Source organism: Pan troglodytes, chromosome 21 (assembly GCF_028858775.2).
Source record: "Pan troglodytes isolate AG18354 chromosome 21, NHGRI_mPanTro3-v2.0_pri, whole genome shotgun sequence".
NCBI lineage: Eukaryota > Metazoa > Chordata > Mammalia > Primates > Hominidae > Pan > Pan troglodytes.
In genome coordinates, this window is record NC_072419.2 from 14907477 (window position 1) to 14926630 (window position 19154).

At 38.1% G+C, this 19154-nt stretch overlaps 1 protein-coding gene across 4 annotated transcripts in view; it reads left to right on the forward strand.

Annotated features, from left to right (window-relative positions):
- PLCB1 (phospholipase C beta 1) overlaps nt 1-19154 on the forward strand; it is a 752222-nt gene that overhangs the window by 229372 nt on the left and 503696 nt on the right. For all 4 annotated transcript variants that reach the window (XM_016937425.4, XM_016937426.4, XM_063803337.1 and 1 more), the window contains exon 3: nt 9856-9924. In XM_016937425.4, coding sequence (XP_016792914.1) covers nt 9856-9924 — 69 coding nt within the window. The remainder of the gene's footprint in view (nt 1-9855; nt 9925-19154) is intronic.

The window sequence follows — 19154 nt, forward strand, 5'->3', positions numbered from 1 at the left end:
TGAACCAGAGAATTTGCATTTTTCACTTGTTCCCAAATGATCATGATGCCATAGGTCAAAGGACCACACTTGGAGAACCACTGGCGTGGAGAAATGAAGGCATTTAAGTCCTATAAGCAGATGAGTGATGGATTCAAATATTATATTAAGGTAAGATTGAGGGAGTAGTTTGCACTGCCAGATAAAAAAAACTTGGCTGGCTGTTCAGCCACAGTGAAATAGGTGTAAACCAGAGATAACATTTTAGATGATTCAAAGGGGAAATCTGGCTACATTTATATCATCTGGAGTTTTCAAGTGGAAACAGCTTGTTTGCCTGATGAATCTATATCATTCCATATTTCTTATCAAAAGACCTTTTATGAAAATCAGATTCTATGCTCACCCAAAATATTCAGGAAGATACTTTTTAGCACTTATGAAACTATTTGCAAAATGATGGACGCTGTTTCTAGTTAATCTGATTAGTCTGAAATGAGGAATTTAGCTTATCACAGGCAGTAATAGAAAATTGTAACAATGCCATCTTTATCATCATAGTTGTGATTTTTTTTAACTCTGAGTTCTGAATACATGCAACATCATTCATTCTTCATCCATAAAGATGTGGAGAATTCCTCTGTGAGAAGCCTGTAATATATAAGAACTAGAAAAATAAAACACGTGCTATAAAGAGCCAATATATTTCTGAAATTATTCATCTTTAAATATATATAGATTATCCATGGTGATTATGGAACTTTTTCTCAGGTTTTTAATGTCAACCTAATAAGTTGACATCTCGTTAAAATGAAGGCAGTTACTAGCATGTTAAATCTCACCTGTTTTTCATTCATCATTTGAAAGAAATTACTAAAATATATCTCTTAATATGTTTCCTAGAATCCAGAAGCAAGTGTGGCAGTTTCTTCCCTCAGAGTCATAGATGCATGCAACTATACCATAAATACTGTTACAATTAAGTTTTATTCATTTTACCTCTTAATAAAGCCGTGGTGCTATACATATAATTTTATGTTTAGCTGCATTTAACTTTCAACTTTGGAAGTGTTTTACTCTTAGATGAGTGTGTAAGAGTTTCTAAGGTTGCTGAAGAAGGAAGTAAGAATGAGAATATTTGGCTATTGCACAACCAGCCACCAAACTATCTCACCTGGCAATCTGCAAGGAATAAATTAACTGCATATCTGCTGATATAGTTCACATTGCCTTGTGCAGACACAGCCTCTGAAAACTAGTGTTATATTTATTTATCATGATTATTTTTTCTTATACATGAAAAAAGACTTAAGTGGTTTTCTTTCATTTATGTTACACAATACTCCTGCTACCTTATCAATATCCAAAATTTTTAGAAAAAAGTAAGTTTGGGGATATGTGGATTACTTTTTCTATTATGTACATAGGGTCAATGATCCTGGGCAATTAACATATTTTCTCTGGGACTTAGTTTCCTCATCTGTGTTCTCTTTCCGTTCCCAGTTACTATGATTCTATTATAGTAATTGTTTCTGTTTGGGCACATTCAATAATGGTGACAGCATTGCAGTCATTTTTATGCAGGGTGGGTGGAGTGCCAAGATACGTAAATTCATTTGCATTCCTTTTTAATTAATTGCATTAGAACTTGGAAACAATGGGGTTAGTGTATTAGTTATCTATTGCTTCATAACAGACTACCACAACTTAATGGCTTAAAACAACAAACATTTATTATCTCACAGTTTCAGTGGGTCAGGGTCTCACCTGCTTAGGTTATCCTAAGGCTGAAATCAAGATGTCTCCTGAGCTGTGTTCTCATCTGGAGCTCAAATTCCTCTTCCAAGCTCATTTAGGTTGTTGCCAGAATTCAGTTCCTTGTGGTGGTAGAACTGATGCTCTTATCTCCTGGAGGTCTTCTTTTCCATAGTCAGTACACAGCACAGCCAGCAGATTAGCGTCTCTGCTGGCTTCAAGTCTCTTGCTTCTAAACCCTCTTTTGAATGGCCTACCCAAGATATCTCTCTTTTGGCTAACTTTATGTTGTCTGATTGGGAACCTTAATTACACCTCAAAATTCACTCACTCTTGCTGTATTACATAACATAATGGTGGGAGTGATAGCCCAGCACCTTTGCCATATTGTATTGGTTAGAAGACAGCTGCAGGTCCCTCTCACACTCAGAGGGAGGGGATTACACAAAGGCATGGAAACCAGGAGACCCACATGAGGGTGGCCATCTTAGAGTTCTGCCCACCAAAGATAGGCAAAAATGCAGAGATTTGTGAGGAAATTGTGCAATTGACCAACAGTAGTCGATAGTAGTCATAACTATCTCTGTTAGTTTTCTCATCTGCAAAACAGAGAAATATGATAATTAGGTGACAGTATTATTGCAAAGACTAATGAGATAATACATGCAAATTTTGTTTTACAATTCTTGGTATGCTGGTTCTCCATTATAAATACATACGATTATTATTGCTGTTATTATTAAGGATATTATTTGACTTTGCCACCTTTAGTGTGGGAACCTTTAATCTCATCAATAACAATTTCTCAGTTTTTATTTTATTTGTACCGAGCAGACTCTTTAGATTAAAAAGTGCATTAAGAGAGATTGTCTGGGTTTTTTTGGTTCAGTATCTTCCTGTATACTGACCTTGGCTCCCGGAAGAATGCATGAACTCCAGACCTTGGTGGATTCCTTATCTCCCTAGGACAGGCAATGGGACAATGAAGGAAGCAAGGAAATAAATTAAAAATGAAAAGTTATCTTCCACATTATCTGCCGCATTCATATACTTGCCAATAACATTGGGCCAAATACTTTGGAAGTAGGTCCAGGGATAACATTCAGACTGGAGAATGGAACCGATAATATCCGCAGGCATTGGATCACCCACTTTTTCCCCAATTTATGCTATGATATTTATGAGAGCATGAGAGCATGGAAGGTAATTCCAACTGCTGTATTAATGATCTTTCAATGTCCCTAGGTTGCTTGCAAAAATAAGGCATCTTGTTGGTTTTCTGGGTAAAGATGAGTCTGACTTGTATTTTATGTACTGTGTTCCTGTTAGGGCCAAAGTCTGAAATACCTAACATCTTCAGCAGGGTGTCATTCATTCATAAACCAGGATGAAATACAGCCTCTGTGCTGAACTTTATGTCAAACACTATACAAATCAGGATAAAAGTCCAAGGTCTTTTTGTTGAGGGATTCACACCAAGTGGTGAAACCCCATGTCAATTGACAGTTACAATACAACCTATAACACATGAACGTTTTCATTGCTTGTCCCATTTCAAAGGTTGATCCTATTTTTCATTTACCTATAACACATAAAAGTGAAAACTAGTTTCTCTAGAAGTTTTCTCTATTACTTAGGTTTTAAGTTTTTATGAAATAGCTATAGAGTTCCAGGTTTTCAGATCTTTTTTTTTTCTTTGTTTATTTACATTCCTTGTGTTTCTTCTAGATGCTTTACCTAACAACGTTTAACTTTTCTGCTAGGATCTTTCCCCTTTCACTTAGAATGGGAAATCTTGCAAGCATAAGAATTTCTATATATTCAGTACTCACTGCTTGCTAAGTGGAGATCTTAATTTAATATTTCAGTTGGTTTAGCAGCAGCCGAACGAGGGAGATGTTGCTGGCTTCTGCACCTGTGTTTGACAGATGAGGATACAAGGCATGCATGAGCATCTGTAGCAACTTGTTTAATACTACATTGATAACAAGTGATAATTTGAGGGAAGAACTTACATTTTCTGCCTCCTACTTCTATGAAATTTGCACTATATTAAATCTAAGTGTGTTTAAATACAGAAAGCCAGATGTGTCATCTTTCTCTTTTCTCTGCCTTGGTTCTTATTGATGACCTATACCTCTCATTTCCATTGGTGTTTCTTACTGTGGGTCTCCATTGAAAGTTGTGGAAATAAAGATGAAAATCATGCCTAGGAAACAAAGGAAAAGAGAGACCAGGTGGCAGACGGTGGAGAGATTTCTTTGAGAGGTACATTGCACAGATTGTTCACCCCCTCAGAAGTGGAATAAAGTTAAGGAACAAAGAATTGAGTCTAAGTCCATCTGCTTCTTGTTAAATGAAAACTATTTGTTAAAATACTCTAAAATCATTTTTTTTTAAAAAATTGTGCATTTTAAGGAGGTTTGGCAGTCAATAAAATATATTAATATATTCTACTTTTGGTAAATCAAAATAGACCAACTTAATGACTATACCACACATGTATGTGGAAATATACATAATCACAATGCACACACCCAGCCATTAATATCTTCTCTGTGAAATGTTTATGACTGTAATTGCTGTTCTGATTATATACTGTGTGAACCTGAAACACATTATTATATTGGGTGACTAATGGAATTCAATAACAATGCACAGAAATTGGGATTCTGGAAAGAGTTGAGTTTTAAACTGTATTTCCTCCTCAGTTTGAAGTGGATTTCATGTCTCATCTACCACACAGTATGCTTATGGCTGATGGATTGAAATCTCTCTGCTAAATAGTAAACAACCAAGACAATTCAGTCTTCTCTTAGCTTGCCTGCTTTCTCGTCACTCATTCAAAATATTTTTGTTAAATACCCAAAACCCATTAATTAGTAATAATGGGTTTTGAGTATTTTGTTAAATACCCAATACCTCAGTTTGTTTAAGAGTTTAAGAGTTTCTGTTTTCCAGCTTTGTGGAATTCATTATTTCTTTACAACTTTCTTTGAAAGAGAGATCACAGGGTATATATGTGGAAAACTTGGGTTTGAGTGAAGACCCTAAAATTAATTATTCATGTATTCAGTCAGTAACTTTACCACACTAACAATGCACAGAAATTGGGATTCTGGAAAGAGCTGAGTTTTAAATTGTATTTCTTCCTGAGTTTGATAATTAACATCTTCAGCAGGGTGTCGTTCATTCACAAACCAGGATGAAATACAGCCTGTGTGCTGAACTTTATGTTAAACACTGTACAAACAGAGATAAAAGTCCAAGGTCTTTTGTCGAGGGATTCACACCAAGTGGTGAAACCCCATGTCAATAGACAGTTACAATATTATTGTAATATTACTGTTAATTCACTTTTATCCATGCTGTTAATTCATTTTTATCCATACTGACAAAAAGAGAGGGCATATCCATCAATGCATCAGTGGATGCATCTGAGGTCCTAAGAGTGTGATCTCCAAGCTTTGCAGGGTGTCATTAATGGCCTTGGAAATAAAGGGTTCTTTTAGTACATGCCTCCTTTAATGATTCCGGTAGGTTCTTTTAGTACATGCCTCCTTTAATGATTCCGGTAGGTTATGTGACTTTAGGCACTTCAATTCCTTTCTCATTGTTGGATGGACTTCAAGGTTAGAGAGAACAAATTTTAATTTCTTTATTCCACTTTTCTAAAGAGGTATCTAATGTTATGAAGTATAATGCAAAGGTTCTATAGGAGAACATCCGTGACAAACAAAACGATTTCAATAGTTGCTTGAGTTTCTGAATACCTAGGACATTTGCTTGGATAGAATATGATTTAATCCTAAAGAGAAATTATTAAAATAGCAGTCGATGGCATTTGTCATTCAATACTTTTTTCTTCAGCTAAATCTCACCACTAGGCACACTTTTACATTCAGTAAGTGTAATATTTTTATTTGAAAGTTCCCAATATAAAGAAATGATAGTTATAGATTCTTCATATTAACAAAAGTAATGTATTGCTTTTTCAATGATATTCACATGAAAGGCCTTATAACAACATGAGTGAGTATATAATTAGTGCTTCTCAAAGTGTGGTCATTGGACCAGCAACGTCAGCATCACCTGGAGGTTTATTTGAGATGCAGATTCTCAGGCCTGCCTCAGACTCACGGAATCAGAAAGTCTGACAGGTGACACGGAGCAAATCTGTATTTTACTAAGCTTTTCAGGTGACTGTAATGCAGGCTACAGTTGGAGAGCCACTGATACGGAAGGTATGATCATACCCATTTAATAGATGACAAAATTGATGCTCAGTGTGGTAAAGTTATTGACTAAATACATGAATAATTAATTTTAAGGTCCTCACTCAAACCCAAGTTTTCTGCAATATACACTCTGTAGTCTCTCTCTCAAAGAAAGGAGTAAAGAAATAATGAATTCCACAAAGCTGGAAAACAGAAACTCTTAAACTGAGGAAGGGCAGAAAGGGACCATTTCACTGCTTTATTGTAATGAGTTGTTAAAACTATTGTCACGAGACAATTAACCTAGAAAAAGTTTTAATGATACAAGAAACACTTTTGTGGTCATGCATTGGGTTCCTCATTTTCTTTTTAGTGGCAGAGAGAAAGGGATGCAGTTAAACTCCAGAGGGGTGGCTGTGGTATGTTAATAGAAGTGGGAGACACTATTTGAATCATCGCTTTCTAGCCGAATGAGTTCATGGACGGCATTTCCACCCAGGTCTTCCCCACGCCACATTACCCTTGATGATAGTGCCCTGCGGTGGTTTCCATGCACACAGTTGGCGTTAACTACCCTTCCGTGGCTTGGGGAATGAATCCTGGAAGTGGAATACAGAGTTCATTATCTGTAATGCAAAAGTCTATATAATGATGCCTGCTAAGATCTAGTTCTTTGTTAATTCAATTTGGGCTTTGCGTATATAATCAAACAAGTTATGTTTAAGTCTATTGTTTCTTCAATTGGGAGGAATTTCCTTAAATAGAAAATATTACGGGCCGGGCACGGTGGCTCATGCCTGCAATCCCAGCACTTTGGGAGCCCGAGGCGAGTGGATCACTTGAGGTCTGGAGTTTGAGACCAGCCTGGCCAACATAGCAAAATGCCGTATGTACTAAAAATACAAAAATTAGCAGAGCATTGTGGTGTGTGCCTGTAATTTCAGCTACTCAAGGGCTGAGGCACGAGAATCACTTGAACCCGGGAGGTAGAAGTTGCAGTGAGTTGAGATTACACCACTGCACTTTAGCCTGGGTGATGGAGTGAGACTCTGTCTCTCAAAAAAAAAAAAAAAAAAGAAAGAAAAATAAAAGAAAATATTACTATTGATTAGGTAAAAATACTGTGTGTGAGAGATATATTTTTATCCTATATAGATGTAAAACATCATGCAACATATATGGAAAATTACATCAAACGTAAATGTTAGTGTTTTATAAATAATTATAAAGAGAACACCCATGTAATGACCACTAAATCCCAAAGTGATTGTTGCTAATGCTCCATATACCTCTGTGACATACCCTAAGTGGGTTGTAGTTTTCTGCACACAATTCCTGCTTCTGTGAGTTTCTACCCGCAATTTCCTCTCTCTGAAACCACCACCCACCCTCCCAGCCCGATCACACAGTTATAAGGCTGGCAAACTCTGTCTCATCCTTGTGTACTGGCTGAAATCATGCCATAGCTCTCTGTAGCCAATGTCTATAGGGCACTTTGAAATATTTCCTTTAGCATATAATATTTGACTTGCTTGTGAACTCATCGAAACTGGGATCTTATCTTCGTATGTTTTAGTTTCTCAGTACTAGTGTATACCTGATACATCGTAGGCATTCAATAAATAATGCTCCAGTGAATTAATTACTGGCATTTTCACTTGGATAAACCCCTCAAACCAACATCTCCAGAATGCGCAATCATTTTGCCCAACCTTCTGAGTCTCAGTGTAGGAAAGGTGGAAACTGCAGCGTGTTTTATGACTTCCCTCTTTCCTTCAGTCAGTTCCTCCATTGCCATCTCTCTCCTCTTTCTTCCAATTACTTACCTTCATTTTGTCTCTCATCTTTCATCTCTCAGATCTCCACTTATTTCCCATCTTCTAGATTAAACTTCTTCAAGCTTGATTCCCTTACTGTTTCTCCTCTTCCAGCAAATATTTTGGTTGTCATTGCTGTAGAGATGAAGAAACCTGGACATATGCTTAACTTACTCATGTCTGGTTTTTCCACCGTTTCTTCACAGAGGGTTCTATAATGTGCATTTTCTGAAGTGAAGCATTGAACATGGTTGAGACCATTGTTTTCTAACACTCATAAGGTAACCTCCAATATTGTGGATGGTGTGGCCTTCGGGGAACTGTGGCACCAGTCACTCTGTATTGCAAATTCCTTGCTGGGTTGCCACCTGTCACACCCCAGGGGTTTGGGAGAATTTCCACAGGGTCAGACACAGCATGAAATGGGCTAAGGAACCCTCTAAAATGGGGAAAATGAAACTTACAAGGTCAGAGTGAGCAAGAGCAGAGACCCACTGTTTCCTGTCCACCCTTCATCTCACAGAGAGGTGTATCAGGAGTTCTGCTGGACCTTCTGTGTGGGTTTGCATTCGAGGAGTGAGACTTCACCTTTAATTTGGCCCTTACTACAAGGCAATCTTAGGTGCAGAAAAATAATCAGACCAGTTTGCACCAGACATTTGGAACTGGCAGCAGCTGTTTGAAGAAGCTGACTAAGAGCAAAAGGTGCTGGTTCTTAGGGAGCTTGGCCTATAAGAAGTTACAGCCACTCCTATCCAGAGGTTCTATTGGCAGCTGAATTAGGATGCAGTGCCTCCTTCTGGGAGAAGGGGATTCGATGCTCCATCCAACTTGCTCATTGCCCAGGAATCATAGTTAGGACATCTGGAGTCACTTTAAGACAACTGCTCACTGCACCACAGTCCTACCTGGCTGGTGGTAGAGTCCACTGTCTAATGCAGCAACCTGTGTGTGTCACAAACCTCATGGCTCAGTCTCCTTAGCCAGACATTTAGGGTTTCCATTCTTTGGCCATATTCCTTTCTGATGTCATCTCTCATGACTTCTTGTCACGTGTTCTGTGGTCTAGCCAATGGAATATTGAATGTCCTCCCACGTGAATCCGCTTCCATCCTTCTACAATACCACTGTACCTGCACCTTTGCAGTTCTTCCCTCCTGGATGCTTCTCTATCCTTCTCCCTACCTCCTTTCCCCGCAATGTTCTCTGTCTCTAAGTGTCTAAAGGCCACGAACACCTCAAGGTTCAGCCAAAACCTCTGGGCCTTTCTCATCTAGGCATTTGCTCATATTTTCCCCTCCAACTGGGAGGAACCCCTCCCCAACTTCTTTTTTTCCAAGCTTAATGATTTCTCATAAACTTTTCTCTGAACCCCTAGGGAAAAAACTGTGTTTTCTTTGCTGCCCCCCAACCATAGTAGTCAACTTTAAAATTGGCATTAACACATTCCCCCTTGTCTTACACATATACATTTCTTTACACTCCTATTAGATGACAGGTCCATCCAGGAAAGCAATCATATCTTCTATGCCTTATTCCCTAGAGTAACTTGTGTATTACAGGTGTTCAATGATGGGTAACGATTAAGTGAAAAGATCAGGGCATGAGGTATGTGTGCAAAAGGCTGGGGGCTGTCAGAGGCAGATTCGTATCTCTGCCTTGGCCAGATAAGCTGGGTATGTATGTGAGCCGATGGGAGCATCCCACTCCGTCCTCCTCCCTAATCTTTCTCTCTACCGACATACCCTCATACCCTCACCTGTGCTCAGTGACTCCCAGGATTATATTCAAAAGTAAGAACAAGAAGACCTGATTCATCATGATTTAGGAATGGCTTGTAGGATAGACTGGGGACATAACCACACACTTTTTGCTTTCAAAATGTATAACTGAGCAGTTAGCAGTTAGCTGTCTTTTGTTTCCAACCTAATTCAATTGAGAAGTGATATAAGAGGAAAGAAATATCCCAACTGCAGAGAAGTCTTCAGTCAAGTCTCAAGATAATTTTTTTAAGTGATGTCAATGACATAAAACAAAGAGGAAAGGTCTGTGTCGTTGCTTAATGATTTCACGTTTTTGCCTTCCAGGAGACAGAGCTACTGGATCTCAGCCTTGTCAAAGATGCCAGATGTGGGAGACACGCCAAAGCTCCCAAGGTAGGAGGTTGAGTGTTGTGCATGCACCAGATGCTGCCTTGATTGTTTGGCTGTGTCACAATATCAATTAATTGCCCCAATTAAAAGTTTCTATGTTATAGATGTTGTAAAACACAATAGCCAGTATGCCCTAAACACTTTCACTTTTATTAAAAGACGGAAACAATGAACAAATATGTGGGCTCTTGGACAGAGGGGCTTGCTTTATCTCCTCTAATTTTGCCTTTGTTTGAAAAAAAAAGACAACGACAACAATGCCCAAGTTACTGGGTAATTTTAAATGATTAAAAAGTACTTGAAATTATTTGAAAAAACCTTTGAACCTCGTAAACATATGGGAACTAACCGTTAGACATGATGAATAGAACTCCCATATAGCTGAAATGCTCTGCAATTGAAATGATTCCATCCACAATGCCAAAAGGTGTATAGTCTTAATTCTGCAAATGTTACTAGTAAAGATCAGCATACTTTGGGATGAATTGTGTGCAGTGTCATTTGTTTTGGTTTGAAAAACTTACTGAAGAAATATTCAAAGAAGTGTTTGCAGTCTGTTTATTTTTTGAAGATAATTTTTAAATATTGGATGAAGAACATAATTTTTTAAGCTTAGATGATCTGGTAGGATATAGTAGCAGGATATGTTGTCTTGCCATCAAAGTTAAAAGCTATTCTTCATTTTATTTAAAATTTAGTACTTTACATACTTCATTTCTGGCAGAGAGGGTATTGGCAAACACAGAAGTACAGTTGCCATTTAGGAGCTCAATGCGTCTTTCCATACTTGATATAAAACTAGCTATTTTCTATTTGAGAGTCTTCCCACAACTTTTGTTTTATCTTTTAAAAGTCAAAATTCTTTCTCTGACATTAAAATGATCTGTTGCTTTGGAGATGCAAGAAAAAAAAATCACCTGGAATAATTATTCTTCAGAGGCGTAAAAAGGCAGTAGGTGCCAGCATACTCTATGACACAGCAAACACACGGCTGCTGGGTTTTTAAATTTTTTACTTTTTATTTTATTTGCTGAAAGGGTTAAAATGATCTATGGTAAAATGTAAAAAACAAAGATTTTTGAAAGAAAAATTAGAACTGTATTCAAGAAGGCTTATATAAGTGTTTCATGTGAAACTAATCTGTTATTTACATTTATCTCCTTAGTAACATGGAATTTCAATAGTTTAGCCTCTCAGTTTTGTATCAGACTTACTATAATTAATGCTTTGTTGATGATTCAAAATTGCTCACAGTTTTTAGTATAGGAAAGAATATTTTTTCTTCTTCCCCCAACAACATTTCAGCCAAATTTCATATAAGCCTGTTAGTTCCAAGAACTATATTGATAATGTAGCTATGAAATTTATCTTTGAACCTAAGTTTATTGGCCTAACTTGCAATTTCAATATCGATATTAGTTTTAAAGAGAGTTGCCGACACTGCATCAGAGCCCCGTTTGTCCCCAGGCATTGGGAGTCAAAGTGAATTCTGCTGCCACATGGAGGGTTTCTTTCAGGCTTGAATCTGTCTCTTTTATTGCGGTACACAGCTTGCTTATCAGTTAAGTGTTTCGTTTATGGATGTGGTTTGATAAATGTCTACTGAACAGTGACAAATGAACAGCAGTAGGGCCTGTACTGTGCTCAGCTGATAAACCACTGTTAGATCCTCAAATGCTTCTCGTGAGGATGGATTTTTAATACTTAGAATACTCTGACTTCGTCAGCTTTTCTCCATCAGCTCTTTCTTGGAGGGACTGATTACTTCCTCTTTGAATTATCTATGCTCCTGGCTTCCTTTTTTTCCCTCCTATTTATTGCTGATGTTCAAGAACCTCACTCTCCTTTAATATTTTCAAAGCCTGGTTCTATTAAACATTACCTGTGTGGCTTTCCTGAGACTCCAGCTTCTTCCTTGTTGGCTAAATGGTGATGATAATGATAATAAGAAGTACTTGAAATGGTTGCTATAAGGATTAAATGAAATAATTCATTAGGAAACCTTTAGCACAGGAGTTCTCAAATTTAATTGCTCATGGAATTACCTGGGAAACTTTCAAAAATGCTGATGTGTGTTTTCCGCCTCCAGAAATGCTGGTACCATAGGAATCAAATTGATACAGGTGTGGTGTGGGCATGATGGATTTGAAAAACAAATTTGCAGCAAAATTTGAGCACCACTGCCTTAACTTATTCTTGGTGTATAATAAGTACTTACTAAATATTAGCCAATATTGTTGGTAGTAACATTGTTGTTTTTGTTATCACTAAAAAATTCAAGTCAGAACTGTAGAAAGCCACTTTTCATTTCACTCACTTAATTTGGAAATGTTTATGTCAGCAAGAGGGATCAGAGGAGGGGCTTATCTCAAAGGGGGTTGTGGATTGACAGGCAAGAAAGAAGTTGCTATTACTATCAGTTTAAAATCTTCAAATTTCCAGAGAAAACCTCAGCTCAAATTGGACAAATAAAAATATAATTTATTGAAAATGACTGGAATGTATTGAAAATTTCAGCGGAATTGCCAGGTTCAGGTGAAGTTTCATTCCACTGCTCAGTTAATGTCACCAAGGACTAGGTGCCTCTTTTTTTCATCAGTATGCCATCCAAGGTTCTGGTAGGGGTTCTGATATGGCTTGGCTGTGTCCCCACCCAAAATCTCATCTTGAATTGTAATTCCCATCATCCCCATGTGTCGAGGGAGAGACCAGGTGGAGGTACTTGAATCATGGGGGCAGTTCCCATGCTGTTCTCGTGAAAGTGAGTGAGTTCTCACGAGATCTGATGGTTTTATAAGTGTTTGGTAGTTCCTCCTGAGTTCGCTCTCTCCTGCTTCCTTGTGAAGAAGATGCCTGCCTCCCGTCGTCTTCCAGCATGATTGTAAGTTTCCTGAGGCCTCCCCAGCCATGCAAAACTGTGAGTCAGTTAAACCTCTTTGTTTTATAAACTACCATCTTGGGAAGTTCTTTATAGCAGTGTGAGAACGGACTAATACCGGGTCCTTTTCCATCTTCAGGTTCCCCTCTGCACACCACCCTTGGCAGCTCCTGGCCTCCCCACCTAACAGTGTCATATGGGGTGGCCCAAAGGAGAGACTAGCTGCCTATCAGAGAATTGTATCAGGATTACAGTATAACTACCTTGTAGAAGAAGGTGTAGGGCCTGCAAGAGGAAAACTAGACCATTGAGTTGGTTAGAACAAAAGCAGCAACAGGACTTAGAGTAGATTAAAAGTATAAAGATATCAGGATAAAGTGAAGAAAGCTTGGAAACTGGGGACAGAAAGGCAATGTAACAAAAGGACAGATTGAGTGCAAGACTTTCTGCGGGGGCTTATAGACCATAAAGGAAGGAAGAACATTTGTGAAGCAGATATTTATCAAAATACCCAGGCACCCCACAAATATTTATCTCTATATTCATATTATTTTTGTTTTTTACAGCATCTCATTACATAAAAATTCAAGATCTGGTTGAAAATGAACTGTTTTTGTGCCTGCAGTGATTTGAAATAACATTTACAGGAAATGGAAAAGCTTCCATGTGTTACCCTGTTTATGAATTTAAATGTCAGCCCCCAACACAATACATGAAATTCCAGATCTTCTTTTCTGTATATAACCTTTGTTCAAGTTGCCAGTTTTAAAATTTCACATTAGAGAGAACTTGGGAGATCTTTATCCAAATGTAATAACCAAAAGAAAAACACTGTATCCTTTGAAATCTAAAAGGTGCTTACTTTTTTTCTTGCTCTCTCTCTCCCTCCTTCCGGCCCTCCCAGGTTTGTAGAGCACACGTAAGGGCAAGATGCTGTGGTATATATATCTTGTCTGTGCTATGTACATGTACTTTCTGGGTCGTCACTTCAAAAAGATCTTTGCTTTTAAAAAGAGTGTTTATCACTGCGGCCTCTGATCTATTAGTAGTTCCTGACCCATCAGATCCATTCAGTGGCTCATGTGCAGCTTTCATAAAATAAAATAAACTTGATAAGAGTGGAAAATAATCTTGTCTTGTACAGAAAAAGTTGTTTTTTGAAACTTTTTTCATGTATGTGACTGTATGTTCTGAGTCACAGCATAAAGTGTAATTTTTACTGTGGGCAATACATATCGGAGAAGTTTTAAAAATGATGCTGAACGAGATCATTTCTTCAGCCTCATGATTCTCAGCATGTATTGAGTGCTTAGGGGTATGGAAAAGTGGGGAAAGTGGAGATGTGGGTTCAAGTGCCAGCTTTGCCATTAACAGGCGTAAGGAAGTTGTGCTGTCTGCCGGCATCTCTACTTCCTCATCTATGAAATGGGGCATGGGATACATGGTTTTAGGTATGTAAGTTCCGTTAGCCCTTGATTCCAGCTTTTAAATTGAGAAGTTAAACACCCATGACTTTCCACCTTACAGATTGTAAAACTGATATTGAATAAGTTTACATAACCTGAAACTTCTTACCTCCTTCATCATGCAAACCAAGTGAACAAAAAAAAAAAAAAAAAAAAAAAAGGTCACACTCTAGCCAAGGTAAGGTACTATGCCAACAAAAAGGATTAAAGACTTGTGTCAAGCTTCTTTATGTGTGGCTTCTCAAAAGCATTCTAGGATTGCTTTTGGACACCACAGGGAGCGACCTCACGGTCACAGAGGCTCTCCCAACTTTAGTACATGAAAACTGTGTGCTGCCAACTTCCAGCTCTCAAGAATGCATGCAGCAATGTCATTGAAAAATATTTTTATAGTTACACAAAATAAACTGCTTGTCATGCTGATCTGACAACTAGTTTATTCTATTGGTAAAGGGCAGTTATTTCAGATATGTAGTATTAATTTTAATGTAGATTCTTTGTAAATATCTAGGCCGCAATTAAATTCTAGGTTGTATGTAGTATCACCAGAATCACATATGGTAGATTAGAGTAAAATCAAATTTTAAAAATTGATTAGGCTTTTCTTTCCTAATCTCTACATAAACATGATAGCTTTTTTACTTCATTCTTTATTGATTCATTGATTCATTGATATTCAATGACAGAAGTCATTGAGTGACTCTTTCTGCCAGGTACTGTTACAGGTGCTGGAAAACAGCAATGAACAAAAAAGACAAACAGCTATGCTGTCATATAGCATTTTATTTAAGAGTGAGAAAGTGGTGGTAGTTTTAAACTGGGTCTTAAAAAAAGAAAAGAAATCAGCCGGGCGCAGTGGCTCATGCCTGTAATCCCAGCACTTTGGGTGGCTGAGGCGGGCGGATCACGAGGTCAGGAGATCGAGACCATCCTGGCTAACACAGTGAAACCCCGTCTCTACTAAAAATACAAAAAATTAGCTGGGCATGGTGGCAGGCGCCTGTAGTCCCAGCTACTCAGGAGGCTGAGGCAGGAGAATGACATGAACCTGGGAGGCAGAGATTGCAGTGAGCCGAGATCACACCACTGCCCTCCAGCCTGGGCGACAGAGCGAGACTCCATCTCAAAAAAAAAAAAAAAGAAAAAGAAAAAGAAAGAGAAATCCCTGATTTGCTGTGTTGGCTGACTTCCTTTGGGTAACTATTTCCATGGAGGCAAATTTCAAGCTACCAACCTGATGTCATTGAATGAAGAGTTGGAAGGCAATACACACCATGTCCAGTAGACCTATCAGCAGGTTCCAGCACCTCATGGGGTAGGGGAAACAGATAACAGATAAGTCCCACTGAGAAGCATAAAGTGGGATCAGAGACCTGAGAAAATGAGTGCTGGGAAGGGGTCTGCTGCTTTACAGAGCCATAGTGGGGACAGGTCTCTTGATAGGAGGCAGTTATATGAGTAGAGACATGAACTTAGTGAGGGAGAGCATTCCTCTTTGCTGGGGATACAGCAAGAGCAAAGCATATTTCAGGAATAGGGGAAGGCCAATGTGGCTACAGTAGAGTTCAGACCTTTTAGGCCATGAAAATAACTTGGGCTTTTCTTCTGATGGAAGAGGGAAGGCTTCTGAAAGTTCTGAGCACAGAAGTGACAGGATCTGAGCTTTTGAAAGTTCCACTGGTGGCTGTTGGGAGTAAACTACAAAAGAGAGAAGCAAGCAGACCAACTAAATGGCTGCTGCAGATATCCTGGGGTGATGATGATAACTTTGCCTGAGGTGGTAGCTGGAGAGGTGGTGAACAAAATGACATAATCTGAATATGTTTTAAGATAGAGACACAGGGTTTGATAATGTATTGGATGTGAAGTATGAGCAAAAGAAAAGATTCTAGAACAACTATTAGTGTTTTGGCCCAGAAAATTGGGAGAATTGGGTTGCCATGTCCTCAGATAAGAAGGAAGGAAGAGCATATTTAAACAGAAAAAAATCCAGAATTTGGTTCTGGATATTTAAATGTTGAGATGCCTGCTAGACTTTTACCTGATAATGTCAGGACAGTTAGACACAAGTCTGGGGTTCAGGGAAGATGTTGGCCCTGGAGATATAAATGTGGGCATTTGAGACTCAAATCCTGGGTGAGGTCTCTTAAGGAATGTAGGTGTAAAAGAAAGAGGTTTGAGATCTGAGACATGGGATTGCCAGCATTTAGACTTTGAGGAGACTTGGAGGAAACAGCAAAAGAGACTGAGAATGGTATATACCTAAAAGAATAGAAGGCAGGAACTTGAACAGACACTTGTGTATCAACGTCCATCGATGGATGAGTGGATATACAAAATGTCGCATACACTTACAATGGAATATTGTTTAGCCCTAAAACAGAATGAAATTTTGACACATGCTACAACCTGAGGGAACCTTGAAGACATTATGCTGAGTGAAATAAGCCAGACATAAAAGGACAAATATAGTAAGACTCTGTTCTTATATGAGGTACAGGCATACCGCAGCAGCATTGCAGATTTGGTTCCAGAACAACGCAATACAGTGAATATTGAAAAGACATAAGTAATACACATTTTTTGGTTTCCCACTGCATGTAAAAGTTATGATTACACTATATTGTAGTCCATTACATGCACAATAGCTTTATGTCTTAAAATCAGTTATTTTTAGACATAATTTTACAATTAAATTAAATAAAAAATATTTTATTGCTAAAACATGCTAATGATCATCTGAGTCTTCAGCAAGTCACAGAGGGTCTTGCCTCGATATCAAAGGCTGCTGGCCGTTCAGGGTAGTGATTGCTGAAGATTAGGGTAGTGGTGACAATTCCTTAAAGTAAGACAACAGTGAAGTTTCCAACATCAGTTGACTCTTCATTGCATGAAAGATTTTTCTGTAACATGAAATCCTGTTTGATATTTTACCCACAGTAGAACTACTTTCAAAACTGGAATCCATCCTCTCAAACCCTGCTTCTGTTTTAGCAACTAAGTTTATATAATATTCTAAATCTTTTGTTGTTGTTTCAACACTGTTCAGTGTATCTTCACCAGGAGTAGATTCCATTTCAAGAAACCACTTTCTTTGCTCATTCATAAAAGTAACCCCTTGTCTGTTCAAGTTTTATTTATTTATTTTTACTTCTTATTTTGTTTTATGTTTTTAATTTTGCTTTAATTTCTCGGATACATGTGCAGAACATGCAGGTTTGTTACACAGGTATACGCATGCCATGGTGGTTTGCTATGTCTATTGACTCGTCCTGTAAGTTCTCTCCTCTCACCTCCCCCACCCCCCAACAGGCCCTGGTTTGTGACATTCCCCTCCCTGTGTCCACATGTTCTCATTGTTCAACTCCCACTTATGAGTGAGAACATGCAGTGTTTGATTTTCTGTTCCTGTGTTAGTTTGCTGAGGATAATGGCTTCCAACTTCATCCATGTCCCTGCAAAAGACATTATCTCATTACTTTTTATGGCTGCATAGTATTCCATGATTTATATGTACCACATTTTCTTTATCCAGTCTATCATTGATGGGTGTTTGGGTTGGTTCCCTAACTTTGCTATTGTAAGTAGTGCTGCAATAAACATATGTGTGCATGCGTCTTTATAATAGAATGACTTATATTCCTCTGGCTGTATACCCAGTAATGGAATTGCTGGATCAAATGGTGTTTCTGGTTCTAGATCCATGAGGAATCACCATACTGTCTTCCACAATGGTTGATCCAATTTACATTCCCACCAATAGTATAAAAGCATTCCTATTTCTCCACAGCCTCACCAGCATCTATTGTTTCTTGACTTTTTAATAATCACTATTCTGACTGGCATGAGATGGAATCTTACTGTGGTTTTGATTTGCATTTCTCTAATGATCAGTGATGTTGAGCTTTTTTTCATATGTTTCTTGGCTGCATAAATGTCTTCTTTTGGGAAGTGTCTATTCATATGCTTTGCCCACTTTTTGATGGTGGTATTTGTTTTGTTTTTTTTTTTCTTGTAAATTTGTTTAAGTTCCTTGTAAATTCTGGATATTAGACCTTTGTCAGATCGGTTGATTGCAAACATTTTCTCCCATTCTGTAGGTTGCTTGTTCACTCTGATGATAGTTTCTTTTGCTGTACAGAAGCTCTTTAGTTTAGTTAGATCCCATTTGTCAAACTTGGCTTTTGTTGCAATTGCTTTTGGCATATTTGTCATGAAGTCTTTGCACATACCTATGTCCTGAATGGCATCGCCTAGATTTTCTTCCAGGGATTTTTATGGTTTTGGGTTTTACATTTAAGTCTTTAATCCATCTTGAGTTAATTTTTGTATAAGGTGGGAGGAAGGGATCAAGTTTCAGTTGCCTGCACATGGCTAGCCAGTTTTCCCAGCACCATTTATTTAATAGGAGATCCTTTCCCCATTGTTTGTTTTTGTCAGGTTTGTTGAAGATCAGATGGTTGTAGGTGTGTGGTGTTCTATTCCATTGGTTCTGTATGTCTGTTTTGGTACCAGTACCATGCTGTTTCGGTTACTGTAGTATTGTAGTATAGTTTGAAGTCAGCTAGTGTGATGCCTCCAGCTTTGTTCTTTTTGCTCAGGATTGTCTTGGCTATACAAGGTCTTCTTTGATTCCATATGAAATTTAAAGTAGTTTTTTCTAATTCTGTGAAGAATGTCAATGATAGTTTCATGGGAATAGCATTGAATCTATAAATTATTTTGGGCAGTATGGACATTTTCATGATATTGATTCCTCCTATCCATGATGATGGAATCTTTTTCCATTTGTTTGGGTCCTCTCTTATTTCCTTGAGCAGTGGTTTGTAGTTCTTGACAAGATCCTTCGCATCCCTCGTTAGCTGTATTCCTAGGTATTTTATGCTCTT